Source organism: Anser brachyrhynchus (genome assembly GCF_964034855.1).
Source record: "Anser brachyrhynchus genome assembly, chromosome: 5".
Classification (NCBI taxonomy): Eukaryota; Metazoa; Chordata; class Aves; order Anseriformes; family Anatidae; genus Anser; species Anser brachyrhynchus.
The window spans coordinates 22,547,381-22,570,826 of record NC_137699.1 but is presented as its reverse complement, the minus strand read 5'-3'; the positions used below and the strand labels follow the sequence as shown (position 1 = coordinate 22,570,826).

At 34.4% G+C, this 23,446-nt stretch overlaps 1 protein-coding gene across 6 annotated transcripts in view; it reads right to left on the bottom strand.

Annotated features, from left to right (window-relative positions):
* PRKD1 (protein kinase D1) overlaps nucleotides 1-23,446 on the bottom strand; it is a 131,566-nt gene that overhangs the window by 44,205 nt on the left and 63,915 nt on the right. For all 6 annotated transcript variants that reach the window (XM_080592747.1, XM_080592746.1, XM_080592748.1 and 3 more), the window contains one exon: nucleotides 18,004-18,142. In XM_080592747.1, coding sequence (XP_080448873.1) covers nucleotides 18,004-18,142 — 139 coding nt within the window. The remainder of the gene's footprint in view (nucleotides 1-18,003; nucleotides 18,143-23,446) is intronic.

Here is a 23,446-nt window from a genome sequence, read left to right as displayed (position 1 = left end):
AAGGACACTTGTTATTTTTCTATTTTTTTCCAGACTAAAGCTGTGAAGTTCACTGTTAATGCAACGCTCGACTGAGTGTTGTAATGGCGATACTGTCCTTGGAATACTAGAAAACACACAGTAATCACAAGGCATTTTAGATGTTTATCAGAATTCTTGTGATTTTATTTTGTTTAGAACTTCAAGTCAACTGTCTTTTGTGTGTATACACAGATGATCTTCCTACAATTCTGACTGAAGCAAAGAAGAATCATTGATCATTGGATGATCAAGCACCCAAACTTTAAAATGATAATATATGATTATATATAATGTAAAATATATAATGTAAAATATATTAAATATAATATATAATATATAATTTTAAAGTTTATATATACATATAAAGTTTATATATAGTATATAATTAATATACTAATGTATAATTAATATACTAATATTACATAAAATATAAGTTGGTTCTTTATCTGTACACATCAAAGCAAAATACAGGCATATGAACTTTCCTATTTAATTTCATATCTAAGATATATCATAGTAACTAGGACAACGGATCCCCAGTAGGGTGTGTAGTTCGAGAATGATTCATTTCTGTGGTCTTCTGTGTCACTAGCATGCAGCCACTAGAAGAAAAAGATGGCACATAGTCAAGCAATGTGCATCCCTATGGTCCTACTACACATGAATGGCAGTTCTGCTACAATAGTCCAGCAGTCGGATGAGATCGAATTATAGATTAAAATCATACTGAACCTACAACTTCTCAGGTTGCCAAGAGAAGTTATAGATTGAACCTGGGGGGTTGGAGTTAAATTTCTTTAACGTCCCTTCCAACTCGAGCCATTCTGTGATTCTGTGAAAAGCTGGACTGGAGAAGAGGAGCAAGGGAGATTTTTCAGGAGTTCACAGACCTGCTCAAATCTTTTTGCAAAGAAAACACAGCACTAGCATTTGCACTATTCAGCCCATAGGTTAGGAGCTTGAATTCTCCTCATTGTCTCATATAGACTCATATAGCATCTGACTGATATTTTCTGTCATCTCTTGTTCTCCTAGAGGCTACCCAGGAGTCATTTTGGGTATCGGTAGTTCACACCTTCTTCTTTTCTCCTCTTGCCTGGTCTGTGACTGTGATATACACACGAAGACGTGGTCTTCTGCAGTTTGGGAACTCCAGCCATACAGTGCGATATAACATACCACCTCAGCAATACGGACCACTGAAAGCACATCACTCTGTACCTGTTTCCTTAAGAGCTTCACACCAAGTTTGGAACCCCACACCTTTCTGTTCAAGACTTTCTATTCTAGCCTTTTCACAGCATACCCACTTACAGCTTTAGGAATAATATACTGATCAACTTCTCCACTTTTTCATATAATAAAATGATCACAGAAAACCTGTGAGTTTTCTCAAAGATGAGCACCAAAACTCGAACAAAACACCCAATTTTGTTCCAATAAAACTGCAAAGTGTAGTTCCTTCATCTTGTTTCTCTAGTTTAAATTTGCACTTAACATAAAAATAAAAAGCTTGCTCAAACAAGACAATGAGTATGTATTTCTCCCCAAGGGAGAAAAAAACAAGAAAATGAATGAATTTTGATAACATATATGTGATTTTCAGAGACGCAAACTTTTTGTTTCTAAAAACATACATATAACAATCAAAGCACTATTAAAACAGGAATTATGTTTAAAATAGTGTAAGACTCAATCTAGCAAGGAATCTAAGTATATATACATATTTATACCTATTTCCTTGAATACTTATCTAAATCTATGCAAGTATTTAAATTCTATTCTGAGTAAAGGAAGTTTGCTATATTGGAAGATTGGAGAGAAACTTTATATGGATTTACTGGGTGTTTTTTCAAATAGGATGACCAGTGCAATAAAAACACAATGAAACAGAAAAAGCAGTAACTTCAATTTAGCTTAATAATTTAGATAATGCATTTAAAATATTTTAATCTACCTTTAATAATTAAATCGCTACTTTCTGTCAAGAGTAAATATCAATACCTCTGTAGAATCTGATTTGAAATTAAAACCTCCCACAAGCAGTTTTGCCTTAGGGATTTCATCATTTGGCTCTCTTCCTGTGTCCTAAATTCTGTTCCACCTGAAGCTGTTAAGTGGATAGAAAGTGTTTTGTCATTGAGTATTATTCTCCCTTAACTCCATTTTTTATTGTACTCAACTCTTTTTTTTTCTCCCCTCACAAATGGCAAAGAAATCATTTATATCCTTTTCATTAAACCTGTAACCAAACCTTCTGGTCTCTCTGCAAATTAATTAATGTGTTATCATGGCTCATACTCTTGTAACAAAAAACTGTTTCTACACCGAAGGCAAAAAAAAGTAATTTAGAAATGACTTTATTATACCTTTTTTTTAGTTCACATTAGCAATAAATGTGATACTAAATAAATACCACTTTTTTAACTAGTACTGTAAATGCAATTTTAGGGAGACAAAATCCAATGTAAAGAAACATCCCAAAGTACCAAACTTGAAGTTGTTGCAGTGGCCATTATAAACACACATAGGGTATTACATACATATATTTAATTTAATTATATATGTATTTAAATTAATGTCTTTTGAAAGTTGAAAAGGTAACTGCGGTAAGTTCTGGGATACTTCTTGCGTTATGAGAAAATATCAATGGTAAAGATGAGCAGTGATGAATATGATTCTTGCTCTACATTTTAACTGTCCTGACTGAATAACCAGAACTTTTTAACATATCATTTTATATTGAAATAATAAATTTCTCAAAAATGAAAGGCAAGGAGTACATTTATATTATTCTAAGAAAGCTTTAAATTTGGCAAGTACTGCAGGATACAGAAATGAGAAGAAAACACACCAACATTCTTTCTCCTTCATTTGAACCTTTGGCAATGTTCTACTGTGTTTAAAGAAATGAGAGCATTTGGGGTTTTAATTTTTAAGGTAAAATTAGTATTTTTCTAGGCTTCAGATTTATGTATTCTCATCAGGCTCTGCAGAAAGTTCTCTTGCCGCATGAAATGATGCTATTTCAGAGCACTATTCACTGAAACTAGTGTGTGTTTAGAACTTGCTCTAGAAGAACTGTTAACTAGCAAGTTACACAAATCCTTAATCTATATAAATATAATTCATAATTCATATTTATTGTTCTGCCACTTGGCTTCAGTATGGCATAGTCAACTTTCTATGGTTAAACTTATAAACTTATCTTTTCAGAGCATGCAACAGCAGGACTAGTAGTATATGAATTACATTCTTTTAAGATTCTTCCATCATCTTTCCATTTGTAACTTTTTGAAATTACATGTCTAGAAACACTTTCATATAACCGCTAACAATCAAAGTTTTAACTTTCAGAATATGCCTGTTATTCACTGAAAAAATAAAAGCCCTGCTGACAAAGAGGAAGATATGTACATGTTTCATATTAAATGGAGACTTTCTTATTAACAAAAGAAACTTTCTGTAATGTCAGGTTATTCTCTCACTTTGACAGAACACTGATATTATGAAAGTAATTTTCAGGCTGTACTCAAAACTGTGTACTAAAAAAAAGAACGGGCTCCAAATATTTCGGGATACAATTATTATCGTTATCCTGAAAGACCAGCTACTCTGCAGAGAAGTTTGCAATATTATGTTCTTAATATGATATTGTTATGCTATTAAGTCTCAGACTAACTTGTCATCATCTATTTAAGCATTCCTAGTATCACCAAAACACAGACATTGAAACTACAATAGTTTTGACAAGTCTATTTCATCAAGTCTGTTAATGACTCGGCTGTTAATGGCTAGTGTTCCTTGTTCTGGGCTCAGGAGCAGATCTATCAGTCAGCACAGCTGGAAATGAGAACAAGAAGCCACTGCAACTCACAGAGGCAAGGTCCGGCTTTCAGAAAGAGGCAAATGATTTACTGATCATTTTGAGTTCCAAGTTCAAAAGGGCTTGAACTATTAGCAAAGGCAAGATCCTGCTGTTTCAAGCAACAGTGTCACATAACGGGAACTGTTGTCTAGCACCACACCTCTCATAGCATAAGCAAACATCAACTACATGATCAATAATACCTTGCCACTATGCAAAGCAGACACTCCCTTGCTATCCCCTTCCATTTGGAATGCCTTCAAAGTAATATACCCCACTGACTTCCCACAGGTACTCTTAACCAAGTCTTTTGCTATGAGAACTGCTGACATTCACAACTTAAAAAACAAATATAATATGCCATTATACACTATTCCATCTCAAGCATTTCTTAAGCCATAACAAGTAATTGCTCTGTGTAGAATTTCACTGGGCTAAGAGACAGGAGAGCATTGTGTTCTTTTTGATATTCCCTTTTGGCAATCAATGCAAGTGTAAGTTTTCAGAGCTCCACCACAGTCAGCAGAGTTATAGTAGTTCATACAAGCCAAAGATTTGATCTCTGATCTCCACCTTAAAATCTGATTTAAAAATGAAACCTATCAGGACTCTAATGCATAACAGAAATTAAAACTTCCTAAAAACTAGACATACATAGATTTAGAATCACTCAGTTTTTCTGCTCAGAGATAAGGATAGTTGGATAAGAAAAATTTGGGTGTAATATGCTTCCTAGAAGTACATCAACATTCTAAATTTTACATTCAGAAAAATTCTTAAATTCTGCGTTTTTTTTTTTTCCTTTTTCCTATCTACTATTGCTTTTATGCCAATGTTTTAGGAAAAAAAAAATGAGAGAGAGAAAAAAAAAAGCTGGAATTATGAATGCTAACCATTGAGAGGTATTTGACTAGTGGTGTGGATGAAGAGGGAGATAAATGTTCAGAATTGAATTTTGAACTCTCAAGCAAAAGTCTGCTACTTGCTAGCTGCAACTGGTACGGGCTGGTTACAAATTTTTATATCACCATGCCAAAGCGAAAGTGGCACAATCTGAATCTAAAGTAACAGGAAACTGAGCCACTAAATATAAGGCTGATTACATGCTGTACTTCTGCATATGGACTATTTAGATTGGAAAAAATCTGAGCTGGGGTTCCAGCAGGAAGAGAAGGTAGAAGAGGAAGGTCCCCAAAAAGAAGAATTGATTTCAGGAAAAAGTAGACCTGGAAAGAAGAGAGTGAGTATTCTGCCTAGAGGTAAGATGCTGGAAGTAGGGCAAGATCAGGAAGATGAAGGCCAAGAGATGTCCATGCATTCTGGCTGGTGATGCCCAAGACTGACAGCTGCAAGCAGTGGTACTGCAGGAATCAACATAACTTTATGTCCAGTCTTCCCAGGCCAGCAGCTACCTGCCCGCTGGGAGGGGCAGTGGGGAGCTAGTGAACATAATCCTGGGAGGAAAGCCAGTGAGCAAGCCTGGGAGACATCCAAGTGAGGTAAAAGCTCTAATCTCCTTGGTTATTAAATAAACGCTAGTAGCCAGATTCACTATGGGTTGTTGTTTACACTGTCTCACCCATGACTTGAGATATAAGCAATAAACCCTAGGAGCTAGTAAACCATTTGGAATCATTTGTCCAGTGCTAGCTCAGACTTCTATGGAGAGTTTTAATAAAAAGATTAATATTTATGAGTCAACACGCTTTATTCATCTTTACATTCTCAATTTTAGAAGTTCTATTTTAACATGCTTTTGTTTATTTGAAAAATATTCCACATTTTTAAACCTACGAACTATACAGCACAGTAGGTTTAACATTTGAAATCTCAGCACTGGATCCTTTCTTTATGAATTTATCCATTTTTCACCCAAGTGGAAAAATATCTTAGCTCACGTATTGAGGCCATGTTAATCATAAAATTATACTGCAGAGGTATTAATTTAGCACAGGAAAACAAAATGAAATACTGCACGAGTTTACTGAACCTATTGATGCAGTGCTCAAAATGAACTCTGGCTACTGGCAAAAAGAAACAGCTGCAAATTAAAAAAAAAAAACAAAACAGCATCTTGCTCCTTTTCTGTGCTTGGATTGATTTAATTTAATATCATGAAGTAATCACTATGAGTCTTTTACATCTTTATTTCCTCTGACTTACAAAACTAAATTTTCTTTGCAAGGCTTATGAAAAAAAAAAATCAAGTGATGGATTACATAGCTGCTGTCAGGACTATATATCTCAAAAAGAAGAGGCTTCCCAAAAGAGTTAGTAGCACTTGTGTAATTCCTTCAAATTTGCTTCATAAAAGGTTAAGAGAATACTTATTATACAGTGAATAAATGCTGATGGCTAAAAGTATAAATATCAGGAATCAAAAATAAAATCTTATGCTGAGCTCTCCAAGGAAACTCTGTGTACATTAAACTATTTTAAACTCACTTTAATTGGAACAATCTGCAAAAGTTTAGTTATCTCCAAAAACTACCCTAAGAATTCATAAATATATATCATTATATAAAGAATATACTTTTTTTTTTTTCAGAGTATCATCAGATGTCCATGAGCCCTTATGGGATGCACCCATGATGAGGAAGCTGGCAGATATCATTGCAAGGCCACTTCTGATAATCTTTGAACTCTCGTGGACAATGGGATAAATGCCGAAAAACTGGAGGAAAGCAAATGTCACTCCTATCTTCAAGAAGGGCAAGAAGGAGGACTCAGCAAACTACTGGCCAGTCAGCTTGACCTTGATCCCTGATGGAGCAGTTAATCCTGTAAACCAGTTCCAGGCACATAAATGACAGGAAAGTCACGAGAAGTCAACATGGATTCACCAAGGGGAAGTCATGCTTCACCAACACGATAAAACTGTGTAATGAAATGACTGGCTTGGTAGACAAAGGAAGGACAGTTGTCTAATTCAACTTCAGTAAGGCTTTCAACAGTTTCCCATAATTTCCTCATAGAGAAGCTGTTGATGTATGGACTGAATGAGTAGACAGTGTGGTAGATTGAAAACTGGCTGAACAGATGGGCCAAGAGGATGGTGATCAGGGGTATGAAGCCTAGTTGGAGACCACTAACTAGCAGCGTACCCCAGGAGTCAATATGCTCTAATGTCTGCCTGACCAACAGTCTTTCAAAGACCTGAGACCACCAGAGACAAGGAACCGAAGCATGACTGTAATTAACCATTGTGTTTTTTCATCCTTACTTTAATCTTTTCTAGGATAAGACTAAAAAAGGGAGAACCAAACTGAACCATGCTAAGTAAATAGACAATTTGCACACAAAATATTCAATATGACATAACCTGGAAAAAAAATAAATCAAGTATTGCTATAAGTTGTTGTAGTTTTTGTTGTTGTTTCTTTTGGTTTTTTTTTTTTTTTTTTTAATGGTTTACCAGAATTCAAGAATGATTCAGATCATGGAAACATCTGCAGTACCTGGCCAGGAGATCTGGAGGTCAAAAACATAAGCAAAATGTTTAGAGAATATACCATCGCTGCACTGAAAATTAAAAAGTGTTGCTACTGTCTTATTGGGTTTACCCAGGATTTCTCCCATGCACAAAATTAAATGGGATTGAAATAAACATTGGGAAATGGTGACACCAATATTCCTCATTCGATGTTCTGTGTTTAGTCTCTGAGAGACCAACCTAAAAGGAACTATGGTAAGAGAGAAGAACTGACGAAAGAGAAAAAACACTGTAGGCATGGAAGAGCCTTCCATGTAAGGAGAGGTTAAAAGACTGGATTTGTGTCATTTGGACAGGAAATGAGTAAGAGTGTACCGGATTGAAGAAGAGGGGGAAGCCAAAACCAACAAAACTAGGAAACAAACATAACCCATGTAGTGTCATAGAAAAACCTTTTGCACCAACAAAACAGACTGAGGTGACTCTTCATGTCCTAAGAGACAGGAAAGCTCTCCAAACATCTCTTAGGCAACAAGTCACACACTTAAGCAGGTTAACAGAAACATTCTTGAGGCCTCTTTTAGAGTGAGCTAGATTTCACAGTCAGAGTGACAAAGTCTCCAAGCTTGAGTCACGCTACCATCCAGGTATAAAAAACAGCAGTTCACAACCTGTGGCAGATCCTGAATCTCTTTCTCAGTTTCTGCTTCCAATTGTCATATTCCTCAAGGGAAAAAAAGGGTTGCTTGTTTGTGCTCAGATCTGCTTTAGCTACAAACCTCAGGTAGTTCCTGAAAGAAGTCATATAACTACGACGAAAGGCTGCAAATATCATTCATTGGAAATAAATATTGGATTGTGTATTCCCATTTGCCCTCTCAAAATCTAAAACCAGCAGTCAGCCAAGGAAACTAAATTCAGTGAGTTAAATAGTGATAGTGAAAGATGTATTTTTTACATAAGCCATAATTAACTTGAAACATTCTAGAGCAATGAACTACTGAGACCATGAATTCAGAAACTGAAAAAGTAGAAATATTCTCCAAACAGCACTTTTTTCCTGACATATCCAAGCAGCTCAAAATGCCCTGTTGACAGGTTAACAACACAGCTCTTCTGATGGGCATGTTATTCCAAGTGGATTACCTTTTTTTTTTTTTTTAAATTATTATTAGACTCCTCTCAGAATCATTTACAGCTAGACTCCCTTCAAGATTTGCAACAATTGATTAAAAATACACTGATATAAATGTTTGATCAAGCATCTACTGGTCAAAGTAATTGTTGAACAAATGTATCAAATAATAATAATAAAAAATATGATGAATCAAATCTTTTTCTTTTCTTTTTTTTTTTTCTGAGCATAAAATTGGGTTTTTCCCAATTTCATATTTTAGCTAGTGGAAATGAAGTGAAAATAAATAAATATGCCTATATTGGAAATGTGCTCAAAAATGTAGAGATAGCAATGTGAAATAGAAGTATTCTTAAATAAGTGCTTAAAAAAGTGTTTAAAAAAGCACTTGTATGGCTTCTGGCAAACCAAATTTGCTATCTCAACTGAACAGAAAACTTGGGTGTTTTCATTAAACACCACACAAATAAGCTCAAAATGTATCATCTCTCAAAACCTGACATGTAAAGGTGTACAATGTAGGATGTCTGATATATTAGCTAGCAGTAAAACAGCAGCCTCTCATAAACAGGTACTGTCTTGAAAGAAGGATTTCTGTGTAGTTGTAGTTTCTTGCAAGGAAAATGTATCCTCTCTACCAACACTGTTTTTTCTAAAATTTAATTTTTAATGAACACAAAAATGCATTGTTTATGATTACCAACTAATTAAGCTTTAAAATGACATCTAAAAGCTCAACGTATATAGGAAACTAGTAATTCAAAAAGGTTCCTTAAAAATGTAATGTTAATTTTGTTCCTGTGAAGAACTGAAAGCACTGCTTGCTTTACTGCAAGCAACGTTATCAAAATCTCACAACTCTTTTTCTGTTTCTGAAATAATCATTGAATATGAAAAACGTACAGAAAGACCTAAGGAAGAATAACTAGCACGGCCTGTAGGAACACTAGAAGCAAAGCTGACACACATTAACTGCTTCCCTATTAACGTTTGCCTATCACATATTATTTTACTCAGTGTGTTCTGTTGAGGATGCAGCCAGATAAGGTAACTAGTGTAAGGAAGTGAGGTTGACAGGATATTATTTCTTCATCCTATTTTTACCTACTCCCTCCTGTAGCAGAAAGAAAAGAATGGTAAGGCAAGATAGGAGAGGCAATTCAGAAAGATGCAGCTGATACAGAAGTATGAAACTTGAAGTCTGTATCTATTGTAATTGTTACCTTCTACTTATAAGCTGAGGAAAAGACAATGAGGAAAAATAAACAAAGAAGCAAAAAATCTTTTAGTTCTAAGAACTTTAAATAGAGGCATCTATGTGAAATTCATGACTTATGAATGATGCACGCTACTGAACAGTAAGGGACAGAAAATCAGACCTACTTTAACCTAATCAGTAATGAGTCTTACCTACAGTATTAAGAAAAAAGATGACAGCTAGAGATCATTAAAAGGGCACAGAGGAAGAATTGTAAGAAATGTGACCTTGGACGGGACATTTGTATTTTCCAAAGACACCAGGGCCTTAAAGTAGCCATGGAGATAGCAAAAGAACTGTGGCTTTCAACTACAACGCAAGTCACAAACCATGACCAATTATGTAACTACTACAAAATAATGTTCAAAGATGTAACATCATAATATTTATCTCAAGGATTTGGCAGTCAAACTAGTATTACAATCCAGTTATACGCTGATATATGGCATTTACTATAATTGCATAGTTATCTACAGCTTTTATTCAGTTCATTATATTTTATCATATACAAGACAGTATAAAATATACTGAAACCAAATAAAATGTCAGCAACTAATGATCTGATGGTATATTGTCTGTGATATTAAACCAAAAATGGCTTCTTAACAAAAGTAGTGGATCAATTCCTGCCCTCATCAGCTCAGCAAGGGAACGTAAAAGAGCTGCTATTTGATTTTATTGCTTCAGGAATCCTGCCAAGTTGAGCACGACTGCTCACAGCAAGCAGATGAAGTACATTCTGCTAATTCTCACAAGATGCTAATGTTTCTTCGTCTGCCTTCCAGTGGCTGGCAAAGATCTCTTACGTGCCAGTGTAATTTTGCCCCAGTAAAAACAGACAGACTTTTAACCATCAAATTCATATTAAAACTGCAAAACTGCTTTTTTGCTCTATATAACATGAAACAACTTGGCAAATTTACACAGCAGTTTTTAATAAACTTTCCTGAACAAGGTATAGCATAGGACATAAATTACGCTGGCAAGAAGAAAAGTCTAAAGGCATCTAAACTAACAGTTTCCTTGCAGGATTTGAAAAACAGAGCTCAAACAGAGTCAGAAATACAGCAATTGTCATTTGCCAGATTGTTCTATAGAGGCTGTGCTTCCATTTAAGGGAAAAAGGGCAAATACGGCTCATCTGAAAAAGGTCACAAATACACACACAAAGTGCTGTTGGTTGCATCTATAGAGAGCTTGAAATAACTTTGATACATGCACTGCAACCCCCATTTTAGAAACAAGTTTACTCATCTACAATCCACATTTCCTTACATCTTAACTTACATTAATTACTTAATGTAAAAACTTGATACAACATTTTAACTACTTAAAAACTCCAGAAAGAAAGGATATGAAAGTCTGTACCTCTCAATAATTAATATCTTGTTATTGGCGTTAATAAATGGCACTTAAATTTATATAATTTTTAAAGGCTACTCAAAAGAGTAGCAAAATGCTTCAGTTAGGAGTAAAGCTTAAAGAAGACAGAAATCAGAGAAAGCTTATTCCATTCTATTCAAATCTAATGTATATTTTACGTTATTTTAGTGTCTGACATTTACATCCTTTATTTTATGAGTGGAACATGAATGATACCTTTCTGTTGATCCCTGCTTGTAGCAGGGATGCAGCCCATCAGATCAGGTTGCCCAGGGCCTTGTTCAACCTGGTCTTGAACACCTCTGGGGATGGGGCATCCACAGCTTCTCTGGGCAACCTGTTCAAGTGCTTCACCACCCTCTGAGTAAATAATTTCTTCTTAATATCTAATCTAAATCTCCCCTCTTTTAGTTTAAAAACATTTCCCCTTGCCCTGTCACTATCTGCCTGTGTAAAAAGTCACTAAAATCACCTTACATGAAACTTACTTCCTTTTCTTGAGCAGACAGGAAGAGTGCATTTTAGAGAAAGAGAGTGCACAAGTTACAGCCTGTGGTTCCTCTTCCTTTCAGTGTTTCTGAGTGAATGACTGCTCATTTACAGCCACCTTCGATTATAACTTTGATATAATCCTTCCTGATTTGGTCTGCTTGCTAATTTTCTAGAGTATTTTAGTCAAAAGAAATCCTTCCTACAAGTAGAGCTCTACAAAATCTTTTCTACAAATATTTTGCTCCTTTTTCAGTCTGTGATGCAATTTAACAGATAGGTAAATGGGTTCAGTGAACACATCAGTGGAGATTTCCCCAGCACTGTAAGTAAAGGGCCTTCCTCTTTTGTGCATCAGGAGACTAGATGTACTTTTCTAACACTTTGAAGAAGAAATGGAATAGAAAATGCATAGCAAAGAAAACGTCAGTATGGCAACTGATACATCACTAATAGAATGGTATTAGTGATACTGTTCAATGCACATACATGAATGTAGCCTAATTAACTTGGTTGAACAAACAAATTCGTGGTTTTAAGTAATTCATTTCTGACGTGCCCCCCATCTGCTTTACAAACACTGTCAGAATCCCATACTGTTAACTGAAATAAAGCATTAGAACAGATAATATTTTTAAAATACATAAAACAAAAGGAAGATAACCATATATGAGGTAAAAATAAAACTGTACTTATGAGGACTACTAACATTCATAATGAAAGTTCCCTTTTCTTCCTTTAATGTGTAGGTGACAGTCTGTAACTCAGTATACCCTCTTCCTTCCACTCTCATAATAACGTCTGACATTTCACCTCCAAAATGCTAGAATCTATTCTGGCACTGAACAGCAGTTTGGCTAGCTGATCCTAACAGTCTGTGTTTATCTCCTGTGGGCCAGTCAGCAGACAGACACACAGCAGTTGTTCAGTAAGTTACGTGATTCTTACACTCCATTAAAATCCCACTGCATAATGCACCAATGCAAAGTGCAGATCATAATGTTCATTTTAAATATAAAAGCACAAGAAGTGTTGCATTCTGAGCTGATTAAATTTCATGTGTTCCACCAGAAACCTAGCTCTTCTACAACCTGTTTCAGTTATATTATATGACATCTGCAGGTACAATTTTCTTCCCTAAATTGGATTAAAGTGCTTCAGCTGCACTCTTCTCAACTATAATTTTTTCTAGGTAACTTCTCATCTCTCTCAAGAACCTGTAATATAAGATCTAAACCAGAATATGATTTTATTATTCCTTAAACTGTTAAGAACGTAAATAGAATATGGAAAAAATAAAAATAAAATGAAAAAAAAATCACAGGTCGTCCAGCCTTTATAAAATACCTTGAAATTACATAAATTATTATTAAAATTAGATAATGCATAGCATTAGGATATGAATTGATTTATAATACCATAGTATTAGGAGTGATAGTTCAGCTTTTTCTCCACTGGCTAGTATTGACATGTGCAATAAAAAATGAATGCAGCGGATCAGTATAGCTTTTGACATCAGATATCTATACCTCAGGGGATGTTTACCCACAGTGTGCACTGTTTTCAGCAGCAAAGCTGTAGCAGTAACATTCTATTGCCTCCTTCAGAAATGTTATTCAAAAATGATTGCCAAAATATACCTTGAATTTACAGAACTTTGGAATGTACATTCTGTTTAGACATTTCTAATGTAGGCTAGAAAATACTTTGATGATCAAACGTAGGAAGAAGTAGCCAGAGAGGTTGCATACTCTTTGTGTTTAGAGACATTAAAAACCCAATGAGCCAAGCCCTTTGAGCGATCTGCTCCAGTTCATCAAATGTAAACTTAAAATACATTTACATGGATTTAATCCATTGTATGTCAAATAGGATCAAGCTTCCTATTCAGAAAGCTTTGAACACGATGCCGCATGCTCTCTCTGCTGCTGAAATTCAGGCTATGACTTCCCAGAGGCAGAAAATGCTCTCTTTTTGTTTGTCCACAGGGACACACTACATGCCCCAAAGTGAGTAACAGCAACACTCAAGAGGTTGACAAATTCACTGTAGTCCTTGGGCATCCTAGACTATAAATATTTTCAACTGGTGACTGTCACATGCTAAAGTGAACATCTGTGCTTGGTAACAGCTTCCTGGGCCTCTCTGAGGTGCTTTCTTTCCCCTAGTTCTCTGATCAATTTTTACTACAGTAATTGTCACCCTGTCTTATAAAACTCAACTTAAGTTCATGCAACACAGTATGTACTAGTATTGAAATACCTATCTAACATATCTGTGCACAAATAACAATTTTTTAAAAAATAAATGAAGATCAAATATTTTCAGACTTTGAAAAATAAAAGCACTGGAACTTTGAATGAAAAGATTGTTTCTCTTTTTATCAGTAGAATCTCACCGTTTTGTTCCTACATCTGTAATAGGAAGAATAATGAAAAACAGAATATGAAAGTCATCCAGGATTTTGAGAATGCCATGACAAATAATTTCCTATTGAAAACTTTTACCAATTTCTCCAAAACAAACACTTACAGAAGACCTTTCGAAACAGGTTTCCTTTCTTGCACAGCACATATACTGCCTTAGACTGCTTCTCACGTCCATTCTGCAAAAAGAGTTATTGCTCTCAGGTTTTGGGGGGGGGATATTTTAAATGGAGGGGAAGGCGAAGGATTCAGTGCCTTTTTTTTTTTTTTGTGTGTGTGTTGGTTTTGGCTCTTTTGTTTGTTTAACTTAATTTCCAAGCCACATCCTAATTTAGGTTGCAATTGTAAAAGCTCTGCAGAATATATTAAATCCCAATTTGGAAAAAAAAAAGTTTAAACATCTGAAAAAAAATGTAGTTTATATTTAAATGCAACTTGCAAATACTTACATCTAAAGATATCTTTAAAATTTACTTGCAATTTATCTGTTCTAAGTAAATATTGCAATAAATGACTAAAACAAATGACAATTTACAAATCTATAATAGTATAAACTACATAATAATCTGATTAAGTCATAATCTAAAAAGATGTAATTTGCCATCTTTTCCATGGGGTCAGAGCACATTTCTAATATGGACCACCAAACATGTTGGATAAACACTGTGAGAGCTTGATAGCAATACCATTACTAATGGCATCACTTTTTAATGTATTCTGTACTGCTCCAGCTCTACTGCCTCTGAAGTTAGTTTAAAAGTAAGTGCTTTTAAAAAGAATACTTTATAAGCTTTGCTAATATGAAATACTATAAATGCATGTGTTTATTTTCTTAAGAACTAGAGAAAATTTTTCTTCGTAAGGGTCAATGAAGAGTTTTAAATCTTTTGGCGGACAGAAGCAAAATGACTAGTGCAATTGTTCAATAAAAACACGGAAACAAAATCATAGTCTTTGGGCTATACAGAATTAAGAAATGAGTATACCTTGCCAAAGAGTCCTGAGATTACTCAACCCTGACTTATAAAGAAAAAAAAAAAAAAAGCCACTTTATTTTAGTAAGGACATGATTGATGGCTGTGGTTAAAATTCCATAAATCAGGTACTCTCAAAACATGGGAAACTGCTTTTAACAAATCTCTGGATGGGTGATTGGTCAAAGAGATGGTTATACTAGAACGATAACTTGCATCTTTGTATTTTCCAGAAGTAGCTCTAGATGTAGGGGAAAGAAAGAGAAAAAGGCTAAGGGAGAAGGAGAGAGAGAGGGAGGAAGGGAGGGAAAGAGAGAGAAAAACAAATTCTATTATTAACTACTGCTAATAGGAAGATAAACCTAAAACAAGAATTATTCTCAGGGGGTTAGAACTGCCTATCACTGTTTTTTGTGGAAAAAAAAAGAACACAGTAATGACATTAAGACTTCAAGATTCAGAAAGGTTTTGACTATGCATATAAGGATTATAATTACGCCCTATTTCCTGTAAAACTATGAAACAATACAAAAAATATATTATGCTTAGTTTTCAATACATCATAATGTTTTTACAAAACATTTTCATTGTAAATGTATTTAAAATACAACAATTTCCATAATCTCTGAATTTCCTACATTACAATGACCTTCAAAATGATTTGGATCCCACTGTATTCTCTACTCTCCTCTAACTCTTTCTGACACACTGGTGCAGTTACACAACTTTTGATAGCCAGTGAACTGCGAAATGGAAATAGGCCATCATAGAAATGACAAAAGTGAGTATCAAGAAGGCAAAGGCAAAGACAGACTTCATTCATGAGTTCCTCAAAAATACAACTAGATCAAATGATACAGCTGATCAATACTGTTAAGAACTGTGTAGCAGAGTTATTAGGAAGTGTGCAATACTATACTTCGGGGATTTGCCTTTAACTAAAATTTGATTACTAGAACACAGTACAACACTACTTTGTCATATTAAAAAATTCAAGCCTTCAGACAACACTCTGTATAATCTATTTTTATAAAGCACATACAGACAGGTACCTGTAAGTACCACCCATACTTTCAAGCAGTATTGGTTTAAGAGCCTTCCTCTAACTACCACAGACTTGCTTATACTTGACCACTTATTTGGGGAGATGTTTCACCCACAAAATAAAAGCATAAATCCCCTAGTGCTCTTAAATAGTATAGTTCTCTTGAAGATTTCAACAGCTACTTGCCTAATTTTGGAGAACTGGAAGATATGTGGTTTCTGTTTCAAAATCATAAAAAATATGCATTAAATAAAACACTAAATTCCTTGCTGATTTTTTTTCACTGCATCTGATTTATTGACCTGCAGCAATTATTTTAAGTGGATTATCTGAAATAGGGATTCTGGCATCTTTTCAAGACGCAAAGATTTGTTTCCTGATATGGAATAGATGAACGATGACTTACAGGAATAACTTGCATCATTCTCTACTTCCTATACTAATCAGAGTATGAAATAGGATCCTATACAGTAAAGTACAACTGGTTAAGATGACATTAACCTAACTTACCTCCCCATCTTTTCAGCAACCACTAGGCCTACGGCTTTCTATTTGTTAATCCTGCACTCTTCTACAGCTTCAGTTTTCACCTGTACACGACATATGTACCTCCCTATTTTTGTCTTTCCAGCTGGTCTAACTGCATATTCCAACTGCAAAAATAAAGCCCTTCAGACATCTTCTAAATTTCATTTAACAAATGCCACTTTTACATCTTTACAATTGCAGCATTTTCTCTACTGCATATCCTTCTAAACTTTGCGTCATTCCTATTTACATACTTCATCTTTTCTTATACATAGGCTTTTGACAAGTCCTGTTAACACCTAACAGCACCCCCAGACTTCCTTTACATACCAGTTGCATAATTTCTGTTTCCTTCAGTTAGAGTAATCCAATCTTTATGGCCACTTTGCTGGCCAAACGTGTTCCTTAAATCCATTTGTCATTTTATTGTCTCCAAAATGTGGCCTTTCACTCATCCTACATCTCTTCTTACAACCCTTCACCTGCTAAACACCTTCAGACTATAGCTTCTATTCTCTGGCTTTTTATCGGCTTACTGTCTCCTTGTATTTCCTAGGCCCTAAATATTTATCTTCTTTTGTTCTGCTTTTTTCCATGCAATCATTTATATATAGTCCTTTACAAGGAGTATCCAGCACTCCTCTTGGACTGCCATCCATAAATAATATATATTTACTATCCCAACTAAAATTAAAATTTTTCTCTTACTTTTTTAAATATGTGGGTTTTTTTTAATCACATAAGGAATTAGAGCAGCCTGAACAGGCATTGTTATGAAAGGCTGTGAAAAAGCAATTACTCTATTTCCAGTAGACATTTTAGCTTTTAGCTTATATGAAGTGCCAAAAAAAAAATCCTTTTTTTAAAAAGGAAACAGGTCACTACTAGCAAGAATGGCTTTCATAATTCCTCCACAGGTAATTATGAACAAACAGCACTGCTTATTAGGCTAGCAGAAAAATGTATAGTCTATCCATTTAAATATTAAACTATTGATACGTCATGCAAAATATGTTAAAACCAACTCTAATTTTTAAGCTTCTCTATTAATTAAGTAAATGCTAAAATGTTAATACAGATATTGTATTTTGTTGTTACTTGTTACTTTTTGTTTACAATATGCTTCTTTGAAAAGCGCTGTGCTGCCCATCTGGATGATTTTCCTCTAAAAATGCAGAATACACATTTTTCAAATTGTTCATTAAAATTAACCTGTTGCTTAACTAGTAATATGGACATAGGCTGTCAAAAAGTAAGCTGTACAACAGGAAAAAAAAGAATTCAAAAATTAATGTATGGCACATATACATCTGAGATTTTGACCCAGTATAGATGAAAGTCCATACACACAAAATCTCCTTTTCCTGGGACAAAACTGTGGATGTCTTCACATGCAATTGTCATGCTGTTAGTTCCTTTTTATTTTTTTTTTCTTTTAGTTACCTGACAAGACAACTTCAACTAGGTCTCCTTCTTGGATATCTGCAGCTGATTTCACCAACTGGAGAATGTTTTCAGAGGTAGGGTCATGGCGGAAGAGCAGAATTTTGTCATACATTCCATAGAAACCACATTCAGGAAACTGTAAATACAAACCCATAAGAAATTACTACATTGTAAAAATACATAACTGTAAAATACAATGAATATAATTAATTTTGAGGGCAAAGTAGACACTTGCTCACATTAGTACCAAACTAAATATTTTTCCATATATGGCAATATTTATCATGGTATTCTAAAAATAGCTTTTCCGCAACCCAAGTAAACTCATTTGCTTTCATTTTGTTTGCAAGTAATGCGGTGTCCACTAGTAAATGAGAGAGAAATAAGCACATCCCTTACTCACTGCTGATGTCTTTTCAAAGACAAGTTCCCAAGCAACTTGATTAGATCCTTCTGGAGAAAGTGGTTGGCCTAGAGGACCTCTGGAAGTCCCGGCCAACCTACATTATTCTATGATTCTATCATGATTACAATATTCATGGCAAAATGATGCCTGGAGGCCAGCAGAAATATTTTTCAGCTCTGCCTAAGATACAACTCTTAAGTGATAGGTCATTAGGTAATACTTATTTCTTGAGACTAAAGTGTATCACTTAAAGCCCTCATAATATTCACAACTTCATACTTAGAGAAGAAAAATGAAAAGTTACTGACAATCTTTCTTTACAAAAATCACACCCTATGTAAGATCTCTTTTACAGTGTCAAAAAAGACCATTTTCAAGTGCAACGAGATATCATATAATAGGATTTTTATTTTCTGGGGTATACTTTAAGATACTGAAATATAAAACTATGTTTCCAAACTTAACCATAATAACCTGTTTCTATTCAAAGGTGTTGGAGCTTTGAAACTGTACTATTGGAAAACAGAGTAAGTCCTATTCAAAGTAGAAAGCATTTCAAAAAACTCTGCAGCTGTACACTGAACATGAGATTATTATATAAGCAAAACTTTTTCACTCCTTTTTGCTGCAGCACAAAAATGTGAGTTTTTTCATGTTCCTAGCTTAAAAGAACCAAACTTTTGCTTTGAACACATAGCCAAGAAACCCTTTTTTATGATACAGAAAATTCAATCCAATTTTCCACTGTTGAACTACTCCATGTATTATCTGGGAGCTTTACCAACATGCAGTGAAAGAAACCCAATGATAAGCACAGACAGAGAGAAAAAGTGACAGGTTTTGAAGGGCAAATTACTTTGAAAAGAATAAAGAATAAAACAATACATTCATTACTGATTACTAGAAGCTTCAGAATCAATCCAAGCACTCTAAGAAAGTTATGCTTCATAGCTTTAAAGAATACACTGAAAAAGAGAGACAAAATAGTCATATCCCTGCTTCGAATGAAATGCATCAAAGTCTCTGAAGTTGGGTCAGTCCTATTCTAGATTAATTCTTAAGCCATGATTGTTTCAAAATCTCATTAATGTAATAAATTATTCAACATAGTGCCAAAAGCATTCTTCTAGATCGATAATACGCCAAATTCATGGCTTAAATGTGAAATAGTTACTCTTGTTTTTAAAGAAATTTGCTTTACATTAAGCTGAGCTAATCAAAACTTTCCAGGGGGAGACGTAATCTGAACTGCAATTACTCTCTTTGTCAATATACTCTATTATCTAAGTTAAGGTAAGCTTAGATAATAAAAAAGCAGATGATACGGGTGCTAGGAGACACCCAAGCATCTTACAAAGCTGTTCAACACTTGACCCGGCAGCACTGAGCTGAAACTAAAAGCCTGATGGAGCTGCCCAGGCCCTGTGCCATGGTGCTCAGTGGATGGAGCAGCTCTGCTTTGCGTACACCAGCACGGGAGCTGGCAGCAGGCAGACTCATGTCCTCAGAGCAGACATAAGAAAGTAATCCCAAGGAAATTTAGTTATATAGATCCCTACCTTGCTACAGTATACAAGCCTGATGGTTTGTATTGAGGGATTTTTTTATTACTTGGATGCAGTGTAAAATTGAAAGTATCTCTCAAAATGGACATTGCTGTCCTCTTTCAAACACCGACAGAATCTTCTCATTTCACTGGATTGCAGAGATAAAACAGGCAATTTCCCTCTAAATTCATTATGACTTAAATTGCTTGTTGTCCCTTTATTTTCCCACTCCATTTGCTCTTTTTATGTTATTTCAATTTTTTCTACCTATAAGAAGTATTTGTTATATTACACGTATTATCTATGTGTGTATAAATATGTATATTTTGAGGTATCATTACATTCTGAAGAGATAAAAAATTCGATCACAATTTGTTGTTCAATTCTATACAAGGGTTATCTGCTGGGTTCAAGTGAGTTTTCCCCACATGAGCTACTCTCACGCCAAGAAAGCCATTTTGATGGTGCGATTCTCCAAATAAAACATTGTGTAAGGACCAACTGTTGCAACAGTGACAAAAATATTCCCTCAGCTAAGCTTATTCCTGCCAACAATAATGTTGATATGCACAAACAAAAGTAAACAAAAAGCCGACACATTGCTTGGTACTACAACACTATAAATAGCATTTATTTTTGCCAAATACAGAGCAAAATAGGAAATGCATACATGTCAAGCTACCTAAAAGCTGACTAGAGCTAAGCTAACTGAAAACTAACTACAAATGATGGTATTGGACCTGAATTCCCAACACTAATAAAAAGCCTTTTCACTATATTAGCTGCTGTAAGTGGAATTACCACGAGTAAAATAGTCACAGAAAATGCTATAATGTGGAAATGGAATATTTCCTTAAGAATCAAAAACAGAATTTGAGATTTAACAAAAGAAACTGTGTTACATATCCACAGGCTTTGTTCATTAACGTACTAAATCAAAGATAACTGATACAAGAAGAAATTCTGAAAAATTAAAATATAAACTATCCTCAAAAATGTATCAGATTTACACTTTGCTATAAGAGCTTTTAATTTTGCCCAACCTTGCTATGCAGATGTCATTCATTATTGCTAAAAATATATTTATGTCAGTTCAGTAGACTTACAGGGGAAGCACTATATGCATTCCCTCATTCTGTATTACTGGTAAGCAGTTCGATGTGTACTATGGGAAAACTGTTGTAAAGGTAATATTGCATATACACAGCTACTCTTCTCAGAGCAAATTACAACCTGTTAATATGATCTTCTGTAAAAAAAAAAACAAAACTCTTTTCCATAATCATGCCAATGACATGTCAAAAATGAATTGCTGTCAAGAAGAAATAGAAAATAAGGTGTTTAATGGGCTTACGACTTCAAGGAAGACCTAAAGCTGCACTGAACTGACTTAATATGACTACTACTGGTCAGTGTAACTATTTGTAAAACACATATAGAAGTTCGCAGGAGAAACGGTTTCAGCCATTAGTCCAAAATAGCATTCATAGAGATAAATAATTATGTCACAGTAGAGTCAAACTGATTTCAGACAGCTTGAGGAGGAGAAGTTGTAATTTAGAGATGATCTGAATTTAAAAATCAGCTTCCATGGATGGCAGAGGGTGACTGAAATTTAAGCTATCCCGAGAACACGATGTCCCTGGATTAAGCTGCAAATTATTCAAAATGGAAAATGAAATATTAACAAGTTGCTTTTCATTATTGTTGCTTGTAATGATCACAAACATATTACAATTCTGAATACAAAGTGTTTAGTATTGAATAATGGGGATTTTAATTCTGTTTATTAGATTTTGGATTATTAATACCTACTGAATGCAGAAGCAGTGATCATTCACGGACTGTGAATGCTACTTTAGTAATACTTTAATCATTATATCCCCTCAAGAAATAAAATGTACATGCAAGTTGTATAGTACCTCATGAGCTACAAACAGCCTAAAAAAGTTTACTTATAAAAATTTTCAACAAAGGCTTAAATGTCAGTTTTCAGCATTCTTGACTTTTCAGTGATGCTTTTCTCATATTATGCCAATAATTTCTCCTTACAAGTACTGCAATGTTACCACAATAAAAGTGTATTATTTGGGAAAAGCATAACAGTTTGTTGTTGTTGTTTTTTTTTTTTAATACATGTACTTAAAAACTCTTACTTAAAAACTCTTGTCTAAACAGTTATATAAAACTTGTTTTATATCATATTGTAGCAGCTCTTAAGGTAAAAAACAGGAAACAACACTTGCATCTGAAGTCACCCATAAGCAGACTGAAGTCGTGTGCTTCTTTCATTTCCTGATAATATCATTTAACTTTTCTCTAACCGTGGGACTTCAAAAAAAAGGCAAATATTTTTTTCAGATGGAAAAAAAAACTTTCTGGTCAGCATTTTAAGTAATAGTTCAATGTTGCACAGCTTATGTGTACTATGGCAGCAAATTATCCATAAAACACAGTGCAAGAAGAAGCTCAACACCAACCTTTCCTTAGCACATACCAAAGTGAAAGCAATCATTGAAGTGTTTTTACCCTTAGCAACAGTAAATATCTACAGAAAATCCACCAAAAGACTTTACCAATAAGAAGTCAAATGACTATCCAAATTCCAGCTTTTAATTTAAAAAGACTTCAAGTAATACTACAAAAAATTGCAGACGTTAAATTTCAATAACTAAGGCCTCACATTATAAGTATTCAGTAATTCACATAATCCATTACATATTTTATCAGTCAATAATTTCAAAGGCATACATCCATACACATGCCAACACAGGTTGAACTATGCACTTCCATGAATGTGCTGTCTTATTAATGACTGTTCTCAACACAAAGATCAAAAACAAACTCGTGAAAAAAATACATGACTTAAAACTCTGTCCAGCTGCTGTGACAATCAAATCATTTTACTGTTGAAGACAGAACTTTGGAAGACCTACTATAGCTAAACGTTAACATACTTCCAACATGTATTAGGAAACTTTCAATACTTATAATCAAACATCTACATATTTATTTGAATGGAGAATGTATTCAGCCTTCCTTTTTGCTGTAGTAAAGGACATTTTTTAATAGAAACTAATTAAAAGGAAAGGTGAGACTGTCTAATGGAAGCAGAGCTCTCTCATCAATTACATTTAATAATTACAAATGTTGAAGGTTTGCACACTAGCTCAAATGAAACCCCAAATGAAAAACTGATGAGAAATAAAGTTCTTTTGGTGGAAGAAATGTATCTGGAAAATCTGGAAACAATGTACTCTAAACATCAATGCTGTTTCCACTGTAACTACTAATGGAATCCAATAGTTGAAAAAATAGGTCACTGTGATCATTTTACTACAGTTTTGCACATTTACACATAAGGGATAGCGTCTGTTGTTTTATTCTAGGAAGTAACAAGTCTTCTTTTTATTTTTTTTAGTCTACATTGACCTTCTTTTTTAAACTTTTTTTTTTTTTAGCTATAGCTATTTTTCTCCTCTTAAAT